The following is a 26,161-nucleotide window of genomic DNA, read 5'->3' on the forward strand; positions in this document are numbered from 1 at the left end:
GACCCAGGGTATCCATGACATGCTGCTGGGAAGCGAGGAAAGCCTAGGGTAGTGGTTGGGATGGGAAGAGGGCAGGGAAATGGTGTTGCTGGTGGGATGCCACATGGCACTCTGGCAGCAGAGGCTTGGCAGCTGCTTCGGGACTGGTATGAAGGACTCAGTTCCAGGTTGCCCACAGAGAGAGCTGAAGCTGCAGGTCCTGCCCTGCCTTGGGTAGGATGTTCTTAAAGGTAGGGTGACTTAGCTGGGAAGCATCGGGGGAGCTCAGGGAGGCAGGGTCAGCAGCCAGGGGCTGATGCAGGTTGCTTTCCTGCCTCACGCCTGTGCTCTTGTTTCCTAGCCCTGTCTCACATGCCTCCTCCGTATCCAACTCCTATGTACCCGTTAAGGCCCAGCACAAATGTCTCTCCTAGGCTGAGTACTCCCAGTCCTGTCTATTATGTCTTTCTAGCCTGACCTTTTCTTCATCTTTATGCCACTCTGGCAGACTGCAGACACTCAAGTACTTATTTATACTTGCCCAATGTGTTTGTTAAATTTTCTATTATTTCCAGATCATACTCACTACTTAAATACCAGTTTTCACAAAAGAAAAATATTTTGTAATGTTATTTAGAAAATCAATGTCTGCAAATTAAGTTCCTTCTTTCTTGTTAATCTTATAGGATAAAATTAGAGATGCTTTCTTCTGGAAGAGGGATGAGCCTAGGGCAAGCACAAATTAATAAGCAAAAGAAAAACGTGTTTAAAATATACAACTCAAGGTAATTATTATTTCTAGTGAAACAAGAATTAGGTCAAAAGTATATAAATTACGTTGCAAATTGAGCTTTCATAAAATAAATTAAATATGTCTAGAGGCTGAACCATTGTGAGATAGTGAGGATTCTATAAGATGTATAATGCTATCAGCCTGGGGTTAGGGAGTTCCCTTCAGGAAGCTGTTTCCTAAAAATCCCCAAGATTTTAGGAGTTAATTTTAACTCCTTTGGATTATGTGTCAATTCTTAACTCTTGCCCAACAGCCACAGTTGAAGAGTTACAAGCCTTCAGTTTGTGTTTTCACTGCTCTTTTAAAGATCCAACCCAATTGTTCTCTACCTCCCCACTCCCATGACAGAGACAGCCAGTTTTCAAAATTACTTTCTTCTGTGTGGGTTACCACACGCTGGCTAAAATAATACGCTGGTGATCTCTGTGATTTCTTTATTTTTGCAGTGCTGGTGACTGAACCCAGGGTCTCTCAAATGCTAGGTAGGCTCTCTACTCATGAGCTACATCCCAGCCCCTGTGAGGATTTCTGAGCTCATGTTTCTTACTGCACAAGCCATACACTGAAGAGAGATTATCTTTGGATTTCATTTTTCAGTTTTCACTTTCAACAAACTACGTACACACTGTGAATGCTTAGTGCACTCTAACCTCTGAATTCCTGACTAAATATGAAGAATATTTGTAAGAGGTCACAAGTTTATGGTGTTTGTGGTATTTGGGGAACAGAAGCTAGAATATCACTTCTGTCAGGCCAAGAGCACTGTTGCATGGGATTGGGTAACTATGGGCCAGTTGTTTGGCCTCTGTGAAGCTTGGCTTCCTTGTGCAGAAAATGAGAAAAAGAATATTTGCTTCTTCAACTTCAGAGGGTTCATTTAAGAAGCAAATGAGATCATCCATACTATGAAATGGTTTAGAAGCTGCAAATTGCTGTGCATATGATCATTACTTAGAAACTGTTACTGGTTTTGTGATTCAAACAATTTACCTTGATATGCTTGCTGTATAATGGGGAGTCTAGCTGTTTGAACATAGATGGGTGTTCATACACATGCACATGTGCACACACACACACACACACACACATGATCCAGTGATAACATTATAAGAATATGAGCTGGAGACATGGCTGGTAAGAAAATCTTTATGGAGAATATGGATAGTAGATGAACATACTGCAAAGTGAGTCATTTAAACAACTTCATTGATTTCTGTAGATAGATAATTTAAATTTTTCCTGCCCATCATTGTATCATTTTTGAGGTTCTAAAGTATTTTCCAACTTTTGTTTTAGTTTAAAAGCAATAGGAAGCGGGAAATAAAAATGGTAAAGAAAAACAACAGTGTTTGATTCAAGCTTTGTAGAATGACAAACACACATATACGTATATAAATCAGAGTTAACTGCACAAATATATTTATATATATGTATACACACATATAAATCGCTTAACTGCATAAATACATGCATATTTGTGTGTGTATGTGTGTGTATATATATATATATATATATATATATATATATATATGAATGACAGGGATACACAAATATATTTAATTTAAATAAACTGCAAAGCTCAGCCCCATCCTCTATTGTCATTGACTCATAAAATACAGTTTGGACTACTGCAGTAAACTGATCCTGGGATCCTTCTGAAACTCAAGATTCCATTTTCAGGCCCCAAATTGGACATAATTGTATATCTGCGTCCAAACATTTTGTCAACTTTCTGCACGACTTTGCATTTGGAAACCATAGGCCCGTCCTTGGGAAAATGGAAAGATGCCGCCACCTGCTGGACAAAGGTTAGTAATTCATTAATTTAATGTTCTAAAGTACAGTTCAGTACGTACTTTTGCAGCTGGGAAAACTGTTTTCCAAGAACTGAACCTTTAAGGCCTTACTTAAAAAAAAACTTTCATTAAATGCATGGCACATAACCTTTATCTACTAAATAACAGTCTGAAAAGTTCAGTTATTCAGCACAAGTTAAGGGTAACTGGTTCCAGTCACATCTCAATGCTGGGTTTCATTTAAAGTTTAGATTGCCTGACATTTCTGGTACAAGTTCAGGCATGAAAACAGATGAATTTTAAAAACACTCAGCTTCCTCCGGGATTTAGCTCAGTGGTTCCCTCACCTGCCTCACAAGCGCAAGGTCTCAAGTTCGATCCCCGGTACCAAAAACAAAAACAAAAAAACACTCAGTGACTTTGATTATGTGTGATTTTCAGCCCCTGAGAATATTACAGTAGAAATATTTCCATACTTCCAGTTAAATTATTCCCCGTGATTGATTCAGGAAGACAGCATTGACAAGAAGCATGCCAGTGACCAAAACAGACTTGTTCCCCTTTTCCTAAATCATTAATACAGAAATGCTATGTCTTATTTATAGCTAAATGGATGCACGTTGAGGTGATACTCTTAAGCGAAATAAATAGGACACACGTGTAAATACCGAATAGTTTCTCTAGTACGAGAAACTGAAAGTGTAAATAAGGACTAAAAGGTATAATAGATAATGTGGAATAGGAAGAAAAGGGGCAAAGGGGAAGGGGAAGTGGGAGGGGTAGGAGACAGGAAAGAAGGGGATGGAATTAATATGAGAAAATGGAAAAATGGAAACAAAGTCTTTGTAAATAGGGAGGGATGGAGGGGTTGAAGGGAGGGCAGAGGAAGGGGGAAAAATAAGAACCAAGACAGATTATATAAAGGTGAAAATTTCCAATGATGAATGTCATTATATTGTGTACCTTAAATGTACCAATAAATTTAATAATAAAAAAAGAAATGCTATGTCTTAAAGGCACAAGAGTTCATAGTCACAGATGAGCCATAATTGGTGAAATACACCAAGACCCATCCTTCCTTCCTCCCCCCCTTTCTCACTTCCTTCCTTCATTTTTCCCTTCTGCTTTCCTGTCTGTTGAAGTCACAAAGAGAGCCTGAAGTCCTAGGCATAGTCCTGTCTCTCTCCCGCAGTGTAGTGGGCAGGCCAATATTTCATTTCTGAGTGCTCTTCTCATGTTAAGGCTGAGCCAAGAACTCTGCATGAGTCTGGTCGGTCAAGTCTTACAACAACCCTTTGAAGTGGATAATATTTATGCGTCTTATGCAGTTGGGTAACAGAGGCTTGGAAAGGGAGTACTTGGCTTCAGTTGCACCATTAATAAGTGGGAGAGTGACTCAAATACCCAGGTCATCTACTCCAGAGTCTGTTCTCTAATTATCATGTGTACTGTTTTCTCAACGGAAATGCATAAGGGATGTGAGAAAGGGATGGAAGACGTGACTAGAGTGTTGGGATTCTGGGTTTTTGTCTTCATCACTTCCGTATCAACAGCCCTAAGAAGAACTTGTGAAAGATATACCCTGTGCAGACTTCCGCCTGCCCTGTAGGTGGCGATAGCCCCCATCACTAAACCGGCTCTGGAGACGAATCAGGATTTTTTTTTTTTTTGGAGTGGGGAGGCACTCCATAATTGTCCTAACTAAAGGTAGAACAAGCAGCTTTAAAACATTCTTCATGATACTTTCATGTCATAATAATACAGACCTTAAAGATCATGCATGGAAACCTGCATTTGTCCCAGGTTGTGAGCGGAACCATGGCACAGAACGAAATGCAAAGCCTCTTAAATCTCAGCTCTGGGTACTGAGCTGAAAAATGGCTGTCCTTTATTATGAGAAAGCCAACCATTTGTCATTTAGTATCTGTTGTAACTCTGCCTGATATTTTTATTGATATATAGATGAAAACTTGAATTTTTCCTATAGTATACTATTTACAATTTTTTTTCCATATATTTGATATTGTTTTCTAGAAAATGTCCTCAGATTGGAACACTGCATTGTAAATGAACTCACAGAATACTTCTAGGGGGAGGTCCAATTATCATTTGTACATAATAAAAACAAAAACTATTTAGTTTGCGCTATATCATTATTGTTTATAAAACATTTAAATAAAATTAAACTTTTAAAAAGCATTCACTCTGTAAATGAATTTAAATGTACAAAGTTAGTATTTAAGTCATTTGTTTGAAATTTGTTACACATTTTTCCTTTGTTACATTTGGCTAACATGTCCTCAAGGTAGCCCACAAAATGTCTAGTGGATTCCCTTCTCTGGGTCCAGGTTTTACATTAGCAATGGCAACAAGCTGAAAATGAATATGTGTAATTCTAGTAATGCAAAGTATTTAAAATACAAGGTAAAAAGATCAGACATTAGAGTTTTTTAAATCCTTAAAGAAGACAGAAGGGAATGGGTTAGTATTAGGTCATATAATTCTACGTCTATACAGATATAGTAGGTGGAGCTATTGAACCAGAACAGCTTGGTTCTTGGCCAAATCAAGGGTTTATAAAAGGAATGTTCATATCACAAATATCTACATGTTCCTTATAAGTAATTTATGGATTTTGGCTTTTACTACTGCTGAAATTTTAGCTTCAAAATTATGACTAAGAAAAGTTTTGATAGCTCACAGCATACCAATTTTTAAGATGTAAGTATTCATAAACGCATTAATATTCACAGCTCAGAAATGTGAGTCTCCTTACTTTTACCTCTTGGTAGATGACTACAGATCAGTCAACTTCTTTGGGCTGGTTTTAGTTTCTCTCTCTCTCTTTCTTTTTTTTTGGTACCAGGGCATCGAACTCAGGACCTTGTGCTTGCGAGGCAGGCACAGTGTCACTGAGCTAAATCCCCAGCTCAGTATCTCATTTTTAAAAGGGGGTAATCAATGAGCAAATGCAGTGAGATTAATCAGTAAAAAATGAGACTGTATAATTTTTATCACTAGGGTTGCTCTTCCCCAGTAGTCTATTTGGGCCTTGGTTCTCTCTAATTCAAACTCATGCCAAAACATGGGCCAAGTTTTCTGAGTGGTCACTCCAACATTCTTGCCCCCTGGCTGGAAGAAACACCTGAACCTATTCTCTTGGTTATCCATCATGCTAAATTTTAATTTTTATTTCATATTAAGTATTTACTATCACAAACTCCTGAGGTGCACTAGCTGGGTCTTCACAAAATTCAAAATTTTTTTTGGTACCAGGAATTGAACTTAGGACTCTGTGCTTGCTAGGCAGGCATGGTGCCACTGAGCTAAATCCCTGGCTCAAATATTGATGTGAAATGACTAGTTTTTAAAAATTGCTAAGAACTAAGTTTCTCAAATATTTTTGGAAGGAGATAAATTTACTTGATGCCAGCATATCTTTCTACAGAAAATCAACAGGGGGAAATAGTAAAGCTATTATTATTTAGGACGTTTATTAATTTCTCTAACTGACAAGTTATTGGAACAAGTAGTATTAGCTTAAAAGAAATAATGAATACCATTTAAAATGTGTGACAGCTCATTTGACCAGCAGACATTACTATTTTCACCAGTGTGCCAGTCATTGCTATTGGTACTTTTTAAAAAAAAAATCAGCAATGAAACTGATGTATGTTTTCAGTTTTTCTAAAAAGACATTACTAAAATTCAACACATACCTGAATTTTTTTTCAATAACGGGACAAATACCAAATTAAAAAGGTCAGTCCAGAGACTGCACATTAATTTATTTTTTCTGATGGTCAGTATTTTATGTTTTAGTTTTTCTTCTGAGTTCTAAACTTAGTTATAAAATTGTTGTTGTTGTTGTTATTTTCATTGCTAGGGATTGAGCCCAGGGCCTTGTACATTCTAGGCAAGCACTCTACCACTTAGTTATCTCCTCAGCTTTAAAATTCTTTTAAAAAGGGTAAGAGTAATGATTTTAGTGTGAATTATGTGAATTTAACTTTAATGCACAGACAGGGTGGCATTTCTGTGAAACAGCTAGTGTCCAGCAGCTACTCCTCTACCTTTACCCTATTCCATTCCAACTTGCTGATTTCACCAGACAAGTGCTTCCTCTTTGCAGGGCTAAAGCTACTGAGAAGCTGTCCAGGAGTACCTGCTCACTTCTGTCCTCTGCTTAGGGAACACAGAAACACTTCAGGACAGAAGACATGTGGGTTTGATTTGTCTTCAATTGTTACTGTAGAAAAATATCTCAAGAAGATGCCTGAAAGATTACAGAGCACAGCAGGCATCACAGATAGCAGGTTCAAGGTTTATTTTGTTGTGCACATGCTTGGGGCAGTTGACTTATACTAGGATATATTCAAAATATGTAACCACTGCCACTTCCACTCAGGAAGTGAATTCAGGATGGGGCAGAGGCCTGAAGAACACTTCTGTTGCATGAGTTGCTTCTTTCATTTCTTCATTGCTGGGACAGAGAAAGATGAGGGCAGCCAAGAGGCTCCTTGAAGGCCATGTGGAAGCAGCACGCTGTTTTAGCCAGTGGTACAGCTGCACTGTTGGCCTGGGGCTAATGGAAGCTTTCCATCTTACTACAGAGGAATAGGAATACCAGATGTCCCTTTCTCTCTCCAAGGTATCTAACACATTGCTATGCCAAAAAAAAAAGGGGAAAAAAAGCTGTACTTTACAGGTAGAAAGATTCTGGCTGAAGGCGAAAGAACTACTAGTAATTCAATTTTCAGAAATCTTATCTACTTTAAGTACTCTTTGCAGATCACAGGGTGATGGCTCAAAATTTCTGATGTCCCATATTTAAGTGGATAAAATAGTGGAGGTCAACAGAAAATACCCTGACTACAGCTGGGTAAGTGGGCCCTGTGGGATGAGCTTTTTCTTGGTGGTTTATAAGTATTTACGAAGGACAAAGATGCAAATGTCTTCACCTAAGTATTCTGTCTATACCTTCTGTCCTGGGTAGTGCATCAGCCCCAGATCCAGGACAGGAGATGCTATGTGATGTGAGTGGACTCACTGATCCTCTTCCCAAATGATGGGAAAAGAGTGTGTTCGTTTTATTTGGTAACTATGTGTCACCAAGATTCAATCGTCTCTTTATCTTATTCTCTATATTACACACAAAATCTGTATTTTACACACACACACACACACACACACACACACACACACACACACACACACCTACCTATACCTTGAGGTTTCTTATCCTGTTCCTACACACAGGAAAATCAGACTTGACCTCCCAACCAGTGCTAGGAGAGTAACAAGGGGAGCCCCTACCAGCTATCAGCTCTCTCCAGCAAATTGGTGGTGGTGAGGCACCCTATATAACACCATCTAGAGCCCCTCCAGGTGAATTCTGGTTTACCTGGGCCTTGGTCCCTGTCAATGATGCAGGTATCTGTCTGCTGCCATTGGAAACTTTTCCTTTGCTTGTTATTTCTACAAGGCAGAATACCATCTCTCATCTCAGGACAAGACAAATCCAGAAACAGATCAGTGAATGAGTACACAAGGCTTGCTGTGGTGGTAATAGATTAAGGAGAATTGGGAAGACAGAAACAATGTGGTCTATCTTTCTCTTGAGCTAAAATAATAATGAGAAAAAAAATAAGCAATGGATTTCTGAAAGCAATTATATTTACAAGGATACTGTTGGCTGCTCCTGTAATTGGTTTGCCAACTTCTATTTCCTGCTATTTGGAGATCACTCTGTCTGTTAAAACCAAATCTTAATTGTATTTTCAATTTGCTGCTCTATTCTATTGCTGAGATCTGGCATGCTGGAGTTCTTCTGTCAAACAGTAGTTGGGCCACAGCTTCTTCATCACAAGGATGGCTCTTTCATGTTCACACGCATTTCCACCTGTGGACTACAGGTGCACATAGGCAGATCCATTTATTCCCCCAAGCATACATATTTTGGTTACAGTTTCCATGAGTGATAGTGGAACCATCAAGGCTTTGAAAATGGTGAGCTTGTGTTTGGACCTGAAGTTCAAGGTTTTAGAATCAACATCTTGTGGTTCTCACCTTTCTTTGCAAACCAGGGGAACCACCCTTCATGAATACAGGAGATTATTTCACTCCTTTTCTAGACTCCCTTTCAAGGCAAGTAACTCCTGAAACAGACCTCCCTGGGGAAAAAGCTTGCCCATGCATGGAGTTACCTGGGTCCTTGTAGATGCTGAGCACACCCTTGAAGTAATGAGGTAAAAATCTTTCCAGTAAAAGCAGCACATCTTCCAACTCCTCGAGGATCCCCACGAGCAGGAAGTTTTCATTCACGTTCAGCTTTGCACGTTCAAGGGCCCACTCACCAGGCTCCCTTTATGGAGATAAAAATGATTTTTAAGTGAATGATTCATTTTTGAAATGCAGCAATAACACATGGAAAGTTGATCCCTTCTGCACCTCCATCTGTGCGTGTCCAAATCTGATTTCCTCTGGGGACCAGTCCTGTTAGAGCCTGGTCCAGAGCCTTCCCTGGTCTATCTGGCTAGGGCTCTCCTTTGGTCATTTTCTCCAGGGTATAACACTCAGGGCCTTGAACTGAGTGAGGCCTGTGTAAGCATTTGTTGAAAGATAAATACAGACCCAGGCATTTAGGTCCTTACAAATGCTGATGGGGACCAATTAAATGATAGGTTTTGAATTATGAAAATTACTTAGTGTTTCTGCAGAAATCAAAGTAAGTGTCAATTCATGCCTCTAATCATCATATTCCTTTAAGAGTTAAAGATAAGTTTTTCAAAATTACTCAAAGGACACAGCCTAATCTTACTGCCAGGGCAGAGTTCTGAGTCAGCATTCATGTAAGTGAGAAAAGCCCAGGAGCTGGGCTCCAGATCTGGCTGCCATTTACCATTTGGGAGAATTTGGGCAAGCCAAGGTTCTCTTTTGAAAAATGGTGATAATAACTCTTGCCTACCCCCAAAGAATTGTAAAGGTTGAACAAAGTGACATTTGAAAGAGTTTTGAGTATCATCATGCATGAACTGAGATAAGGTACCATGAGTACTCAACCCAACAACAGGAAACAGATAATTTAGAAAAAGTTCGGGGAATCAGAGCCATGTTTCTTGAAATGAATATCTTCATTGTGATTAGAAAGTAAATCATCTGGCCCCAAATCTTCCCAGTATCTGAAGCAAGGAAGCAGGAGGTATTTATTATCTGGGTAAACATTGGTGGGAGGCTGCTGGAACTCAGGATGTATATGATGAAGCAGAAGACAGACACTGGTAGCCCTAGGATTTGTGTTACAGTGAGCTAAAACAAAACAGCACTAATAACAACATGCCTAATAATGAAGCCAAAATTGCAGCATAAGCAAATAAAATGTGCTGCACTTGAGAACCAGCTTGGCCTCTTCAGGAACACAATGACTGTCTAAACAGTGTTTCCTTTGGGGGAAAATGTCACTTCTATTACAGCCTTTATGTTCCACCAAGTAAAGATAATAACTTATTCTTTCTACCATTTCTTCTCTAGCCTACAGACATGTGTCTAATACAGTGGATTCCAATTCTAGCTATTCTAGAACCACCTGGAGAGGTGGTTAGGTGCATCTGTGCCCTACCTCAGAGTCTGTGATTATCTGGGAGTTCTTTACAAGTAGCCCAGTGCTGCTCTACAGGATGTGAGCACCCTATACCCTAAGGGCCCTGGCTGTTTTAGGAAGTCATTTTCTAAAGAAAGGAATGCATCCAAGCTAGGCCATTGTGAGATCACTAGAAAACAGTTTTCTTTTATTCTACTAAGTGTGTCTGTCCTGAGAGAGACACTTTTGGCTCTGGGTGTGGCTTTCCAGGTGTTAGACCCAATGAGAGGGCAGTGACTGTTGTACAGTCCTCATGGAGGAGCAGGCTGGGTGCCTGTCCCTGGCCTCCACTATCTCATGGTCTAAGAGATGACAGCTATGTTTTAGGTATAAAGAAAGGGTCTGGTTGGCATTCCAATGACACAGCTGTATTGGAGGTCCCAAGGCCTCTGGAAAAATCTAAATTTAAATTTCATTACCTATCAGACACTGGGAGTTGCAAGTGACATATTTGAAGATTACTAATAAGTATAAGTAGAGTTCCAAAAGATTGAGAGAGTATGATACAGAAGTTTCCCAGAGCGCCAGTCTGGCAGGTTAGCATGCTGTGAGCCTGGGTTAGTCTTTACCTGCATCTGGGATGCTGTCCACAAAAATACGGAATGATGTAAAATAACCTGGGGTTGGAACACTCAGGGTAGTTTTCAAGAATGCACTCATTGATATCCTAGAAGAGAAAATAGCAGTGAGATGCCTCGTGGTCTCTGCAGTGCTTTGTGGAAAGCCATACAGTTTAAGGAAGATTAATACTTAAATTATATGGAGCAATCTCGAGCAGATGTAGAAAATTCATGCACTTGCCCAGAAAACTTTCTTATTTGCTGTTCAACATCTAGTTCTACTGGCCAGGAGCACATCTGGCATGCTGGTTCAGAGAGCAGTTTCTGGGTTGAGTACCTGGCATCCCTGTACCTCTCAGTGCTCAAAGGCTTCAGGTGCATCACACATCATGAGAACAGTCTACCCACATGCTCTGTGGTGGCCCCAGCAGCTACCAACAGGTAAGTGTAGAGTTAGAACTTAATAAATATTTGTGGTATGAATTAGGTATGACTTGATTCTTAATGAATTCTGACTTAATCACAAACCAGTATGGTCAGCCCTGTGGGAAGGAGTTTCCTTATGATTCCATACATACAAAAATGATCAAGTATGTATAGTAGGTTCCTAAAGTGTTTGTACATTACAGAGGAGCTTTAAAATAATATCTAATATTACAATAGGTTAGAAAGTGACCTAATATAACATTAGATGTACTATATTAGAATGTATGTATATGGACATCTTCATTTCCAAAGGCAACAGTTTCTCTAACATAAGGTTGAATATGGTGTCTCTGTTAACAATGCAAGAGCTTAGAATGCCTTGAAGTCTCAGAAGGTACTTTTCTTAAGGCAGATGACCTTGAATACCCTGGATCAGACATGCTAGGTTCTTAGGTATTTCTAAGGAGAAAAGAGAACCCAATTCACAGACTAAATAGCTGTGGGATGGTTTTTCCAGGGACAATATTGGCAAGGGTGATTATTGGTAGACATATAACTCCCCACATGGTCAATGGAGTTTGAGTCTATATAAGCCACTTGTTGTGATATGATTGGGGTAGACGGTTAGGTACCAGCAATTTTTCAATTCAAGTTGAGAATGTTGTTGTTGTTTAAACAACACTTTCTTTTCCTTTCTTTGGTTTATATATAGCCAAATAAGCTACACAATTATAATAGCAAATTCAACTGGAATAAACAGTCGGCAACAAACACACTTGAGCATACTCAAACACTTGAGTTTACTGGCAGGAAGCAGAGTTGCAATAAACAGTGAGTGAATGAGGAGAGGGCAGAAGGAAAGAGCCATGACGCACAGTCCCACACACAAGAGATGAGGCAGTAGCCACTTCTGCTAGGTGAGTCTGCCGCGATCCTATCCTTTCAGGCTTTGGCCTGGCGGCTCACAGAACCTCCAAAGGATATCAGCTGGTCACTGAGGGGGATGGTTAAGAGGCACAGGGGCTTTAGAAGGCCATTTCCTTCCTGTGATCCACAAATAACCTCACAAAGTCAACTTATGGGAAGACATACGTTCCTAGTTTAAGAAGTGCAGTTAACCATTCTCTTTCTCTTAGACCAAGGCACATCCTGGGGGATTTCAAAGAATTCCATTTGAGTCCATTAGGTTGATGAATGGTATTCATCATGCTCTGTGCCACGGGAAGATGTAAATAGATGACTCAGGTGGAAGAGTCAGATGGGAGCTGTGAAGCCCACACCTTCAGCCACTCACTGCTTAGCACTTAAGCAGGGATGTGTGTGGCCGACACTGAAAGACCAGAACCTTCAGGAATCAACAGGTTTGGGCACTTACACAGTCCACCTAACTGGGACCCAGACTGTTGGCAAGAGCCATTTCAGCTTCCTGGGGAATGGAATGGGCCAGTCTCAAAGCAGCCACTCGCCATGACAGCTTCCTCTGCCAGGAGTCACTTGGGACCATTTGGTTCCTGCAGTGCTAATGATTTTTATACTTGGTTTAAGGCTTCTTCATACCTTTTTATACTGAACTTCTCTTAGCATGTATGTATTCTGAAATGATTATGTAACTTCATTTTTTAATCTCTGCATGTAGTACTTCTAGAGTACGACTGCTTTAAAAAACCTTTAATTCTTAACCTTAGCCAAACCAACTTGCTTGCCAGTACTTGGTGTCTGGTTTGGTCCTCTGGATCTTGACGCATACCAGGTTTGACCCTCCAGTGCTGGCCTTTGTCCAGCCCTCACCCTCTCTAAGAGTAGATCTTAACAGGAGACCTCACTCTGTTTATACTCTCACATAACTATGGGACCAGGGAGGCAGTGTCTCTAAGTGAACACTGCTGACAGCTACGACAATGCTTTTAATCGCCAAGATCATAAAATAATAAGGCCACTTTGGGTGGAATTGATTCTAAACTTTACAAGTTTAAAAAATATACAATTTAAACTAAATTCCAAGAAAAATGTTTTTAAAAACGTTCATAGTTTTGGCTGTTAAAAGGAAATGGGGTTCTGGTCTCAGATCTGTGGATGGTTAGCTGAGTATCCTTGGCTACATCACGGTATCCCTGAGCCTCAGGGTCCCCACATTTATAACATGGGGATGAGCCACATAATTTCAGTCTATGGATCTGTAGACAGACTTTTCTCATTCCTTAAATTAGTCAATTTTTAAGGATGGTTTGGTATGTTGATAATTTCTTTTGTTCCCAAACTTACACGTTAATAAAAAGCTTTCTCCCAACATTTACCATTTAAAGTTTTCCACCTTTCACAGAAGGCAATTGGGAAAAACACCGGGGTTAGTATTAAACAAAGCTCAGCGCAGATATTGGCTGTGCCACATGTTAGCTGTAGAGTCCTTGGGAAATGTCTACGTTTTACATGCTCAATGTCCTCATCTTTAAAATGGGGCAAAAATATTTACTTCATAGGCCCTGACTAAGATTAGAAATCATGTATATAATTTATTCAACCTGACACTTAATTCTTAAGATTATGCCATCTTTATTATACACATTTTATAATTCCTTTCCTTTTAGTGTATAAATAAGAGCATCATTCCCAGTGATTCCAAACAGTTTTTAAACTGACTTCAGCTAATCCACAGAGAAAACAGAGAGGAAAATATATGGGACTATGAAATGTGCTATTTAAGTTCAGTAAAAAAATACAAGTTGTTAAAAATCCCAAATACTATTAAGCAAAAAAGTCAGAATACACTACTATGGAATGTTTGATTTATTATATCTCATCTCAGCCTTTTCATGAAGCCATATAAAGCTCTGACATCAAAAAGCTCTTTTTCAGTGTGGATTTAAAATTGATTTAGGAATCAGTCTTTACACTTTAAGAATACAGACATTAAAGAAAAATGGAATGACAAAATAAAGGACACAACGAAGGACAATTTCTTGTGCTCACTGTAACAGTGGTGTTAGCAATGGAAGACAGAAAAATTATTGAGCGTCATTCATCACAGAGGTAGTGTCTAATTCTGGACTATAGGTAGACCATACTAATCCAAGTACAAATTTAACAGGTTGGTCAGTTTTGATAAGTGGAATGGACTTGGGTTAAGCTACCTTTTATTATTCACATTCTTCCTCATAAAGCCTGGTAAAAAATTTTGAGCCTGAACTAGAAGAATCAAGCAAGACATTTTAGTGAGGAAGTTAATGGACTTGAACGTGGCAGGTGGCCAGATATCCTTTTCTTGTTCCATGGTCATATCAGGCTTGAATCTTTCTAGCAAAGATGGGAAGCCCTTCAAAACCTTCCCAATGTAGCCCTCCCGAAAGCGTTGTTATCAGGTAGAGTAGCACTTCACTTTGTTCTCCCTATTTTAAGTACAATGTGTGATGCTGGATCATTCACTTGTGGCATCTATTTTGGTGGATTTATGGTCCTTCAAATCCTTCCTGAGATTATGGCTGTTGTGTCTAATGGCAGAAATGCAAATAAGACTTTCTGGATAAATGTATCTTTCTACATTTATTGTAGCCAATATCTTTATTCACTGGGGACCCTAGTTCAGTGGAGCTCTTTAATCCTGAACCAGAAACACACACACACACACACACACACACACACAAACGTGAGATCAAACATTCCAGGATTCTGAGTTTAAAGTTTCTATTGCATTGAACTAAGGACAGAGAAGTGGCCATAGTTTCATGTTGCAGTGTTACAGGAGGATGATTAATCTGGTATCCTGCTTAGTTTTATTGGGTTTCAGTAGGCTCTTTTAGTTAACTACAATAAAGCGTACTGAGCATTTAAGCTTATTGCGGGCAGGATCTTGTGCAAGATGTAAATGCTACTCCCCAGAAACATCCCTGCACTTCTTTTTATATACAGTGTTATTTTAAAAGGGAGCTCAAGGCCAAGGGGTTTTGATGTTTTCCAGGTATGTGGAGAGCTCAACTTCAGGGATTTCTTAGAGGATATAGAAAATGTGGGAGGCAGCAAAATAAAAAATAAACTACCCGAGTTTGATCCCCGGTACCAAAAAAAAAAAAAAAAACAACAAAAAAACTATGAGATGGAGTCAAGTTGGCTAACAGACAATGGTTACTTCTACTTTTATAGCAAAATGTTTATCATAGTATTGTTCAAAGACCAAAAATTATAAATAATTCAATTATAGTGATTAGGTAAACTGTCACATCTAAAAATAATGCCAGTCATCTAAAATATTTACAAAGAACAGTGACTATAAGAAAAATGCTTATATGAGTCAATCAGGGTAAAGTTATATACACAATATGCCTACAACCCTATTGCTTTTTAAAAATCTGTATTTTTTTTTGGTACCGGGGATCATACTCAGGATTTTGCGCTTGCGAGGCAGGTGGCAGAAACACTGAGCTAAATCCCCGGCCCTAAAAAATCTGTCTTTAAAAAATAGCCTGGAAGAAAATGCACCAAAATATTTTTACAATGGCTGGGCATAAGATGGTGGGTTTACAGATATCCGTTCTTTAAAAAAAAAAAAAAAAACTCAAGATCTTATTTAATGTACATGTGCTACTTGAAAAAAATTCAAGTTTAAGTAAAACATGTTAATATTTAAAAAAAAAAGAACACAAGCAAAAGCTCAACAACAAATGTTATAAAAGAGGTTGTAATGAAAACCATCTGTTTCTTGCTCTATCCCTCCCTCCCTCACAGTTGTATTCTCCAGAGTAAGAATTCCATTTAAATGGATTCTACATCTTACCAATGCGTGTCTTACTCCCTTGTTTTGTTGAAGCACCTCAAGTAACTTTTTGCTCCAATATATTCAAGCCTTCAATGTTGCTGCTAAGGAATCTGTGGTCAGTAACAGTCTCAATACTTCCCCTGTGTGTGTGTGTGTGTGTGTGTGCGCGCGCGCGTGTGCATGTGTGTTAACAGGAGAGGAGATGTGTGGGAGTTTAATATTTCTTCTGAAAATTTCACCATGGTGAACCTAGTATGGTGCTGAAAACTTAGTAGGCCCTTTTAAGTATCAGGTATGAGATATTGTTTTATTGTGTGCATGTCTATGTAATTCTCTCTCCTTTATTATCTCTATTATTTAATTCTACATTTCCTCGCAGTTGGATTTTGGACACTGACTGATTTTTTGACTTTTTTCTTTCATCTTTTCTTACTCTTTGTTCTTCTAAGAGATTTCTTTCAGTTCATCTTTCATGTCCTTCTATTGAATTTTTTATCATGACAATCGTATTTAAATGTCTAAGAATTCTTTCTTGATACATATTCATTTCCTTTTCATAGCAACCTGCTCTTTTGATGGATGTAATATTTCTTTGAGTCTAAGGAAACTAAATTGAGCTTTCTTTTAAAGATTTCTTCTTTCTCCTGAAATTTCTGTTTCCCTTAGGATTATTACTTCTGTTTGCTTATCTTAGCCCCTCTCTTCAAAGTGTAGTTTTTCTTCAAATATCTATAGATATTGGCTTGTCCGTTCATTCATATTTAATAATGAGTCAGTAAACATTGATGGAGAGTTGTGCTGACATGGCCAGGGTTTATCAACTACCAGCTCACTACTAGCATTTCCTTAACTGCCATGTAAGCAATTCCCCCATCCCCAGGAACATTCAGATTCTTTGGGAAAGAACCAGTTTTTGTTCTGGGATACAGCTGCTAGTTGCTGGGGTTGGCTAGACTGGGTTGAGGTAAAGGCCTGCTCTCCCCCACAGAGGCTGCTAGTCAGTCCTGCTGTCAGCCTCTTGCCTTAGCCCTGCCCTTTATCAGGTCTGGCATTTTTCATTATCTGGCCCAGGATCCAGACAGACTGGATTCTTATTCAGCTCCAAACACACTCCAGACTGAGGCTTCCTGATTCAGTCACCAACACTCTCCATGGTGTTTGTTCAAGGGGTTCATTCTTTTGTTTTCTTTATTTTTTTGTGATCCTTTAAAATTCCCTTATCATCATCATAGTGGCATCTTGGAAGTTAATTAAGTGCTGGTGGTTCACTGCCTTCTAAAACCAAAACCTGTTCAACAAGAGCTAGTTTTACCAACACCCTAGAGCCATGCACCATTATTAATGCAAGGGAAAGAAACTAAAATAAAATCAATGCAAAAGAAAACTCAAGCCGGTATGGTGGTGTGCTGAGATAGTCTCAGTTATTCAGAAAGCTGAGGCAGGAAGATTGCCTGAGCTCATGATCTCAAGACCAGCCTGGCAACATGGCAAGACCCTGTCTCAAAAAGAAAACTCAACAGCAAATAGCTAAGACCTCAAAAGTACTGGTTCAAATCCCTGTTGCTTTAATAGTATCTTTTGTTTTGATTCAATACTAATGCAAATGTTTTACATGTTAAAAAGTCTATAAATACCAAACATGCTTTACATTTTAGACATAAATCCCTGCCTTTTTGGGAGATTTCTTTTTCCCCCCAAAAGCCTATAGCAAATCAACAGGAAAATCTCCTCTTACTAAATAAGTCAAATACACAGGAAGGCAGCCTAACTAGCAGAAACCCATTGTATCCAGTTCACTTCTTAAAGAGGTTGGGAGGGAAATTTAAACAGAAGTTCATGAGTGACAGCAACATGGGAATACAGAGACTGTAAATGGTTATGTGCTCTCACTGTACCTTAAACAAGGGAATTAAGTTAAAAGATGCAAGAAAGCAATAAGGGAACGTGTGGCCTTTCAGCCTTTCAGGCTCTCACCTCCTTAGGACTGATGACAGACTGGCATCTCTCTCTTTTCCAGACAAGAAAAACTTTCTAGTCTCAAATAGGAATGAAACCTAGGGTGTCATCTTGACCACTTTTTGAAAACTTGAAAAAATACCAATTAAGTGCTTGACACTATCATTTTGGGAAAGAATTTCAGTTAGGAGAAATCATTCTCTGTAAAAAGAGTTGAAGTTCTTAACAGTTATTCAGAAAAAGCTGTAGGATAATACTCAAAAGGACAACTACAGACATAAGACCAAGGATGGATATGTCATGTCAAGACAATAGCAGTGGACTCCATGGGTATGGAATGTGAGAAGATGCAAAATGAGGGAGCTGTCCAATATGTATGGCAAAGAATGAGACCAGGACATGCTTAGTGTGTGTGGACTCCAGGCAGGAGCCCTGATAAATTGTTTTCAACTGTACATGGTAGCCTTTGGGCTACCATGAGGATCCTTACTTGAAGAAATTCTCTTCAGCCTATGCAGCCATCAATTTTATCCAGAATTTGAGCTAAGCAAAACATGAGTGTCTTACTGTTCTCATTGTTGAGACAAAATACCTGACATCTAAAGTTAAGGGAGGAAAGGTTTATTGAAGCTCACAGTTTGTAGAGGTTTCAGTTCATAGTTGGTTGGCTCTAGGCAGAGTGGCATGGCAGAGGAGCATCATAGAGGTGAAATGGTTCATGGTGAACAGAAGGCAGCAAAGCAGTGAAGTAGCTAAGAAGCAGCAGCCACAGCAGCTTGCCTCTCTCCCTTTTATCCCTTCCAGGCTACTCACACTTTGGGTGGTGCCATCCATACCCAGGGTGGGCCTTCCTATTGTCCACATCCAGAACTATGCCAAACCAATCAGTGGACTAATTTAGTAATCACACACTCTTAATCTCAGCATCACACTCTTAATCCCAGCATTATACTCTAGATCCAGCCACCTCTGAAAAGTCCCACCTATAACTGCATGAGGCTTTAGGAGGACAGCTAGATACAAGCCACCTTCTAATATGCCACCTTCCAGGTTGTTAAGGTGTTAGTGTGAAACTTTTCATTACTCCCTTCCCCTGCTGCCTTGAGAGCCTTTTACCATTCCATTGGCAGCTAGAATGCTCATGCTTTCTGGCTTCTTTCTCTGGCTCCTACTTATTGGAATAGACTCTAGGTGTCTAGTGGAAGTAATCTCATAAGTTAATGTACACAGACAAATGTTCAAACTCAATGTGCTTCCCAGAAACATTTGCATTAAACCCACAAAATGAATTTCTGATTGTGGTGGAAAGGGGAGAGGAGAAAGCAGGTGGGGAGACTAACCTTTATTGAATATTCACCACCTAATTCAATGAAGGTATGAGTGGAAAGTACACTGGAGACTTTTCTTTATCTTATTAAAGGAACAAAGTTCAGGGACCAACATCGATTTGGGGAGGCACAGGGAGGATGATTTGCAATTGGGGTCTATGGCTGCTGGAATGCCAAAAAAAAAAAAAAAAATCAAACTACCATGATTGTAGCCCTTTGCCTTCTCAGAAGGCTCCCAGAAGTCACCTTGAACTTGCCAGAACCTGGATTTTCTCCCTTTATAGCCAAGGCCACTTAACTCTCTTCAATCCCATGGTTACTCTTGGGCCTAGACAGGAAGGATTTAATGGGTTTTAGGAGCAGAAAAGTCAAGGTACACAGGGAGCCCATAGTGGAAGAAGGTGTGCCAGATGGCTGGATTCCAGGATTCCCTGCCCTCTCAAAGCAGATGAGCTGTGCCTTGCCTAGGTTTATGTACTAGGTTTTGTATAGGACTCACTTGATGTAGTGGCTCTAAATATGAAAACCATGGGTGTAGGTCAACAAGCTGAGCTCAAGATATTTCAGTAACCAGCACAATATATCCCAGCAGCCTGCTGTAGATAGGCAGGTCTGCGCACTCCCTACTGAGGTCCCGAGTCACGCAGAACATGCCTAATCAGCCCGCTGCAGACAGGCAGGTCTGCAGACACCCTAACGAGGTCCCGAGTCCCATAGAACACGCTGAATCAGGCTGCTGCAGACAGGCAGGTCTGCGCATGCCCTACTGAGGTCGCGAGTTGTGCAGAACATGCCGAATTAGCCTGCTGCAGACAGGCAGGTCTGCAGACAGGCAGGTCTGCAGACACCCTATCGAGGTCGCGAGTCACATGGAACAGGCTGAATCAGCCCGCATCCTGGCAACAATCCACTGGACTCCCCCCGCCCCTCCACCCCGTACAGACACCTGGTTCCACACTACAAAGACGCAGAGGACACCGGACCACCAGACCACGGTACTGAGTCCTGCTGCTCCTGACACAGAGGTAGGGGCTTCTGAGCCACTGTCCCACTGCTCCTGGTCCAGAGGAAGGGGCTTCCTGGTCACCATCCCTCCCGCTGCTCCCAGCTCAGAGGAAAGGGCTTTTGGGCCACCTTCTGTCCTGCTGCTCCTAGCCCAGAGGAAAGGGCTTCCCGGCTACCACCCCTCCCGCTGCTCCCAGCCCACAGGAAAGGGCTTTTGGGCCACCATCCCTACTGCTGCTCTGAGCCCCTGTCCCACCTCTCCCAGCTCAGAGGAGGTAATTCCTGCAGGCACCAACAGCCGCCCCCACCAGTCGAAATGAGAAAACATGTAAATAAGTCTCAAAATCAGACTTCCAGATCACCTACAGCAACCCCAAGGGGAAATGAGATGGAACACTCTGATACTCAACCACCTGGACCCTCTCAACTGGCAACAAAAGGGGATCTGGAAAAAAGGAAATCAGAAATAATTTCTCAGATAACAGGAGAAATTGTGCCCCTAGTGCAAGACATGATTAATAAATCTAGAGAGGAGCTGAGGAACATGATTGGATCCCAACATAGGAAACAAATGGAATCCATAAAACAGATGCAAATAGATTTCCAGGACCTGAAAAACTCCATTGAAAGTCTACACACCAGAATGAGCCAATGTGAGGACAGAATTTCAGATATAGAAGATAAGATTGCAATTAGTGACCAAGAAAAGAAAAATTGCTTCAAAATTATAAGGGAACATGAGAAATCAATCCAGCAACTGCTAGATGATGCAAAGAAGAATAACATAAGACTGATTGGAGTCAATGAAGAAACAGGAGAGAGTGCAGATGACATAAAAAAAATCTCTTCACAGAAATAATGGCAGAAAACTTCCCAAGCAGGGGAAAAGAACTTGACATACAGATAAGTGAGGCATATAGGACACCAAATAGCCTTGATCAAAAAAAATCTACACATAGGCATAGAATTGTTAAGATTCCAGAAACAAAACAGAAGAACAAAGTTCTCCAAGCAGTCAGAGAAAAGAAACAAATCACATACAAAGGAAAGCCCATCAGAATCACAGCAGACTTCTCAACACAAACCATCAAGGCAAGAAGAGCTTGGAGTGACATATTCCAAGCCCTAAAAGAAAACTGCCTCCAACCCAGATTGATGTGCCCTGCAAAACTATCTTTCAAAATTGATGGAGAAATAAGATACTTTCAAAACAAAGAGCACCTTAGGAACTTTGTGAATACCAAACCAGCACTCCAAAGAATTTTACACAATATCCTAGGAACAGACATTGAGGATCACAACCCCAGGAAGCCCAGCAGAATGAACCCATCTGGCATGACCAGAAATTAAATGTAAAGGGGGAGAACCCAACAACAAGAAAAAGTCATGGCAATGACAAGTCAATATGTTTCAGTTATAACCATCAGCGTTAATGGTCTCAATTCACCAATCAAAAGAAATAGACTGGCAGAATGGGTCAAGAAGCAAAATCCAACAATATGCTGCATACAAGAAACACACTTAATTCAAAAGGAAACTCATAGACTGAAAGTTAAAGGGTGGTAAACAATACTTCATGCAACAGGAGCCCGAAAAAAAGCAGGAGTAGCTATCCTCTTGGCAGATCAAGTAGATTTCAAACCAACACTGATTAAGAGAGATGAATGAGGACATTACATCCTTGTAAAGGGAAAAATCCAAGAGGAAGAGATGACAATCATAAATATCTATGCACCAAACACTAGTGCACCCAAGTATATAAAACAAATACTAACGGACATGAAAAGCCATATATGCACTAATACAATTGTAGTGGGGGACCTCAACACCCCACTGTCACAAATAGATAGATCAACTAGACAAAAAATAAGTAATGAAATACTAGAACTCAATCAAACTCTTGAACAAATGAACTTAACAGATGTTTACAGAGTGTTCCACCCCACAAAATCAGAATACACATTCTTCTCAGCTGCACATGGGTCATTCTCCAAAACAGACCACATACTCACACATAGAACATGTTTAAGTAAGTGCACAGGAATTGAAGTTATCACTTGTATATTATCAGACCATAGTGCAATGAAATTGGAGATCCATAGCAAAAGAAACTCAAAAACTTTCATAAACACATGGAAATTGAACAACACACTTCTGAATAACCAATGGGTCACAGAGGAAATTAAAGAAGAAATCACACAGTTCCTTCAATTAAATGACAATGACAATACAACGTATCGGAATCTATGGGACACAATGAAAGCAGTCTTATGAGGGAAATTCATAGCAGTGAATATGCATATTAGGAAAACAGAACGAGCCCAATTAAACAACCTGATGCTGAACTTCAAGCTTCTAGAAAAAGAAGAACAGGACAACCAGGGAGGAAATTATAAAGATCAGAGGAGAAATCAGTGCAATGGAGACTAAGAGAATGATACAAAAAAATCAATGAAGCCAAGAGTTGGTTCTTTGAAAGAATCAACAAAATTGATAAACCTTTAGCCAACCTTGTCAGAAAAAGGAAAGAAAAGGCCCAAATCCATGCAATTAGGAATGAAAAGGGTGAAATTACAACAGACCCAGCAGAAATCCAGAGGATCATCAATACCTACCTCCAGGACCTATGCGCCAATAAGATGGACAACACAGAAGAAATGGACAGATTTCTAGATACATATGAACTACCAAAGTTGAACAAAGAAGACCTAAAAATTCTGAACAACCCAATATCAACCAATGACATTGAAAATGTAATTAAAAACTTATAAACTAAGAAAAGCCCAGGCTCTGATGGCTTCACTGCTGAATTCTACAAGACATTTAGAGAGGAACTGCTGCCACTACTGTTTAAACTCTTCAATGAAATGGAAAGGGAAGCAATATTCCCAAATTCATTCCTGGAAGCAAGCATCACCTTGATCCCCAAAGCAGAGAAAGCCCAAACCAAAAAGGAGAACTATAGGCCAATCTCACTAATGAACATAGATGCAAAAAATCCTTAATAAGATAATGGCAAACAGAATGCAGAAGATCATCAAGAAGATCATACACCCTGATCAAGTGGGATTCATCCCAGGGATGCAGGGATGCTTCAATATACGCAAATCAATCAATGTAATACACTATATCAATAGAGCCAAGGACAAAAACCATATGATTATCTCCATAGATGCAGAAAAAGCATTTGACAAAATCCAACATGCATTTATGATACAAACCCTACAAAAAATTGGAATAGATGGTCTCTACCTCAAACTGATAGAAGCCATCTATGAAAAACCAACAGCCAATATCATACTAAATGATCAAAAACTGAAATCCTTCACACTAAAATCAGGAACAAGATGAGGATGTCCACTATCACCACTCTTGTTCAATATAGTTCTGGAAACATTAGCCACAGCAATTAGACAAGAGAAAGAAATAAAAGGAATAAAGATAGGAAATGAAGAAGTCAAATTGTCATTATTTGCAGATGACATGATACTCTATATAGAAGACCCCAAGAACTCCACCAAAAGTCTTCTAGACTTAATAACCAAATTCAGTCAAGTAGCTGGTTACAAGATCAACACACAAAAATCAATAGCTTTCCTCTACACCAATGACAGACTCACTGAGAGAGAAATAGGGCAAATAATTCCTTTCACAATAGCATCCAAAAAACTGAAATACCTAGGAATCATCCTAACAAAAGAAATCAAAGACCTCTTCTCTGAAAACTATGGCACTCTGAAAAGAGAGATTGAAGATGATATCAGAAAATGGACAGACATCCCCTGCTCCTGGGGAGGAAGGATTAATATAGTGAAAATGGCCATACTTCCAAAACTGCTATATAGATTTAATGCAATTCCAATTGAGATCCCAGCAGCATACTTCATACACCTTGAGAAAACAATCCAAAAATTCATTTGGAATAAGAAGAGACCCAGAATAGCAAAAGCAATTCTAGGTAACAGAGACATGGCAGGGGGTATCACAATCCCCAGCCTGCAACTATACTACAAAGCTACTGTGAAAAAACCAGCATGGTACTGGCAAAGAAACAGACCTGAGGACCAGTGGAACAGATTAGAAGATGCAGAAACAATGCCAGACACACTCAGCCATCTCATCTTCGATAAAGGAGCCAAACACCCTCACTGGAGGAAAGATAGCCTCTTTAATAAGTGGTACTGGAAAAATTGGGCTTCAACTTGCCAAAGATTAAAACTAGACCTGTATCTCTCACCATGCACTAAACTAAAATCAAAATGGATTAAAGATCTAAATATTAAAATAGAAACTCTGAACCAGTTGGAACAGAGGTTAGGTAGAACCCTTGAAGACATTGGTGTAGGAAAAGATTTTATGAACAAAACCTCAGTTGCCCGTGAACTAGCACAAACAATCAACAAGTGGGATCTCTTCTTACTAAAAAGCTTCTGCACTACAAGAGAAACCACCAGCAGTATGAAGAGACAACCTACAATGTGGGAAAATAATCTTCATCTGCTCTTCCTCAGACAAAGGTCTACTATCTCGAATCTATAAAGAACTTAAAAAGATCGACCTCCCAAATTTAAAGACCCAATCCAAAAATGGGCATCTGAAATGAACAGACATTTCTCACACAAAGAAGTAGAAATAGCAAATAAATACATGAAAAAATGTTCAACATCACTGGTCATTTTAGAGATGCAAATGAAAACAGTGCTGAGATTCCACTTCACTCCAGAAAGAATGGCTGCTATCATGAAATCAACCAGTAACAAATGCTGGCAGGGATGTGGGTAAAGAGGAACCCTGCTCCACTGCTGGTGGGAGTATCGACTGGTGCAACCACTGTGGAAATCAGTATGGAGATACCTCAAAGAACTAGGACTGGAAGTCCCATTTGACCCCACTGGGGATCTTCCCCAAAGAATTAAAAGAATCATACCACAGTGATATATGTGCATCCAGGTTCATAGCAGCACAGTTTGTGATAGCTAAAACTTGGAAACAGCCCAAATGCCCATCAATTGGAAGCTGGATAGAGAAAATGTGGGTTTTTTTTTTATAAAATGGAGTACTACTCAGCCATAAAAAATGAGAAATTAGAGACATTTATAGCTAAGTGGATGCACATTGAGGCGATACTCTTAAGTGAAATAAATAGGACACACATCTATAAATACTGAATAGTTTCTCTGGTGTGAGAAACTGAAAGTGTAATTAAGGACTAAAATGTGTAATAGGTCATGTGAAATAGGAAGAAAAGGGGCAAAGGGGAAGGAAGTGGGAGGGATAGGGGAAAGGATAGAAGGGAATGGGATTAATATGAGAAAATGGAAAAATAGGAACAAAATCTTTGTAAATAGGGAAGACTGGAGGGGTTGAAGGGAGGGCTGGGCAAGGGTGAAAAATAAGAACCAAGAGAGACTATGTAAAGGTGCAAATTTCCAATGATGAATGTCATTATGTTGTATACCTAAAATGTAGCAATGATTAGAATGAATAATTGATAGTGCAAAATAGGAAGAAAAGGTCCAAAGGGGTAGGGGTAGTGGGAGGGGCAGGGGAAAGGAAAGAAGGGAAAGGACAAATGCTGAGAAATGGAAAAAATGGAAATAAAATCTTTGTAAATAGGGAAGGGTGGAGGGCGTGAAGGGAGGGCTAGGAATGGGGAAAAAGAATACTAACATGTTCCTGGGCATAGTGGTGCATGCCTGTAATCCCAGGACTCTGGGAGTCTGAGGCAAGAGGATTGCAAGTTTGAGCCCAGCAGGTACAATTCTGTGAGACCCTGTCTAAAAATAAAAAGTAAAAATGGGCTGGGGATTTTTCTCAACCCACAGTGAAGGGTCCTTCCATGATCAAAAAATTAGCATGTGTCAAAATGTGAAATAAACTCTAAAGCATTTAAAAATCCCAGCAACCATTTCTGAGTTGCAGGTCAACTCAG

At 39.8% G+C, this 26,161-nt stretch overlaps 1 protein-coding gene across 2 annotated transcripts in view; it reads right to left on the reverse strand.

The window, feature by feature from the left end:
- Ust (uronyl 2-sulfotransferase) overlaps positions 1-26,161 on the reverse strand; it is a 333,586-nt gene that overhangs the window by 54,345 nt on the left and 253,080 nt on the right. The window contains exons 6-8 of one of the 2 annotated variants that reach the window (XM_087193468.1): positions 10,777-10,874; positions 8,775-8,932; positions 2,342-2,567 (exon numbers count right to left, since the gene is read on the reverse strand). In XM_087193468.1, coding sequence (XP_087049594.1) covers positions 2,497-2,567; positions 8,775-8,932; positions 10,777-10,874 — 327 coding nt within the window. In that variant the 3' untranslated portion in view covers positions 2,342-2,496. Of the gene's footprint in view, positions 1-2,341; positions 2,568-8,774; positions 8,933-10,776; positions 10,875-26,161 lie in introns of those variants that run through there. The other variant, XM_004856902.4, reaches the window with a different exon arrangement.

The sequence above is a fragment of the Heterocephalus glaber genome, unplaced genomic scaffold, assembly GCF_053883595.1.
Source record: "Heterocephalus glaber isolate CG9 unplaced genomic scaffold, H.glaber_assembly_v1.0 deba00001593, whole genome shotgun sequence".
In the NCBI taxonomy this organism is placed as follows: Eukaryota; Metazoa; Chordata; class Mammalia; order Rodentia; family Bathyergidae; genus Heterocephalus; species Heterocephalus glaber.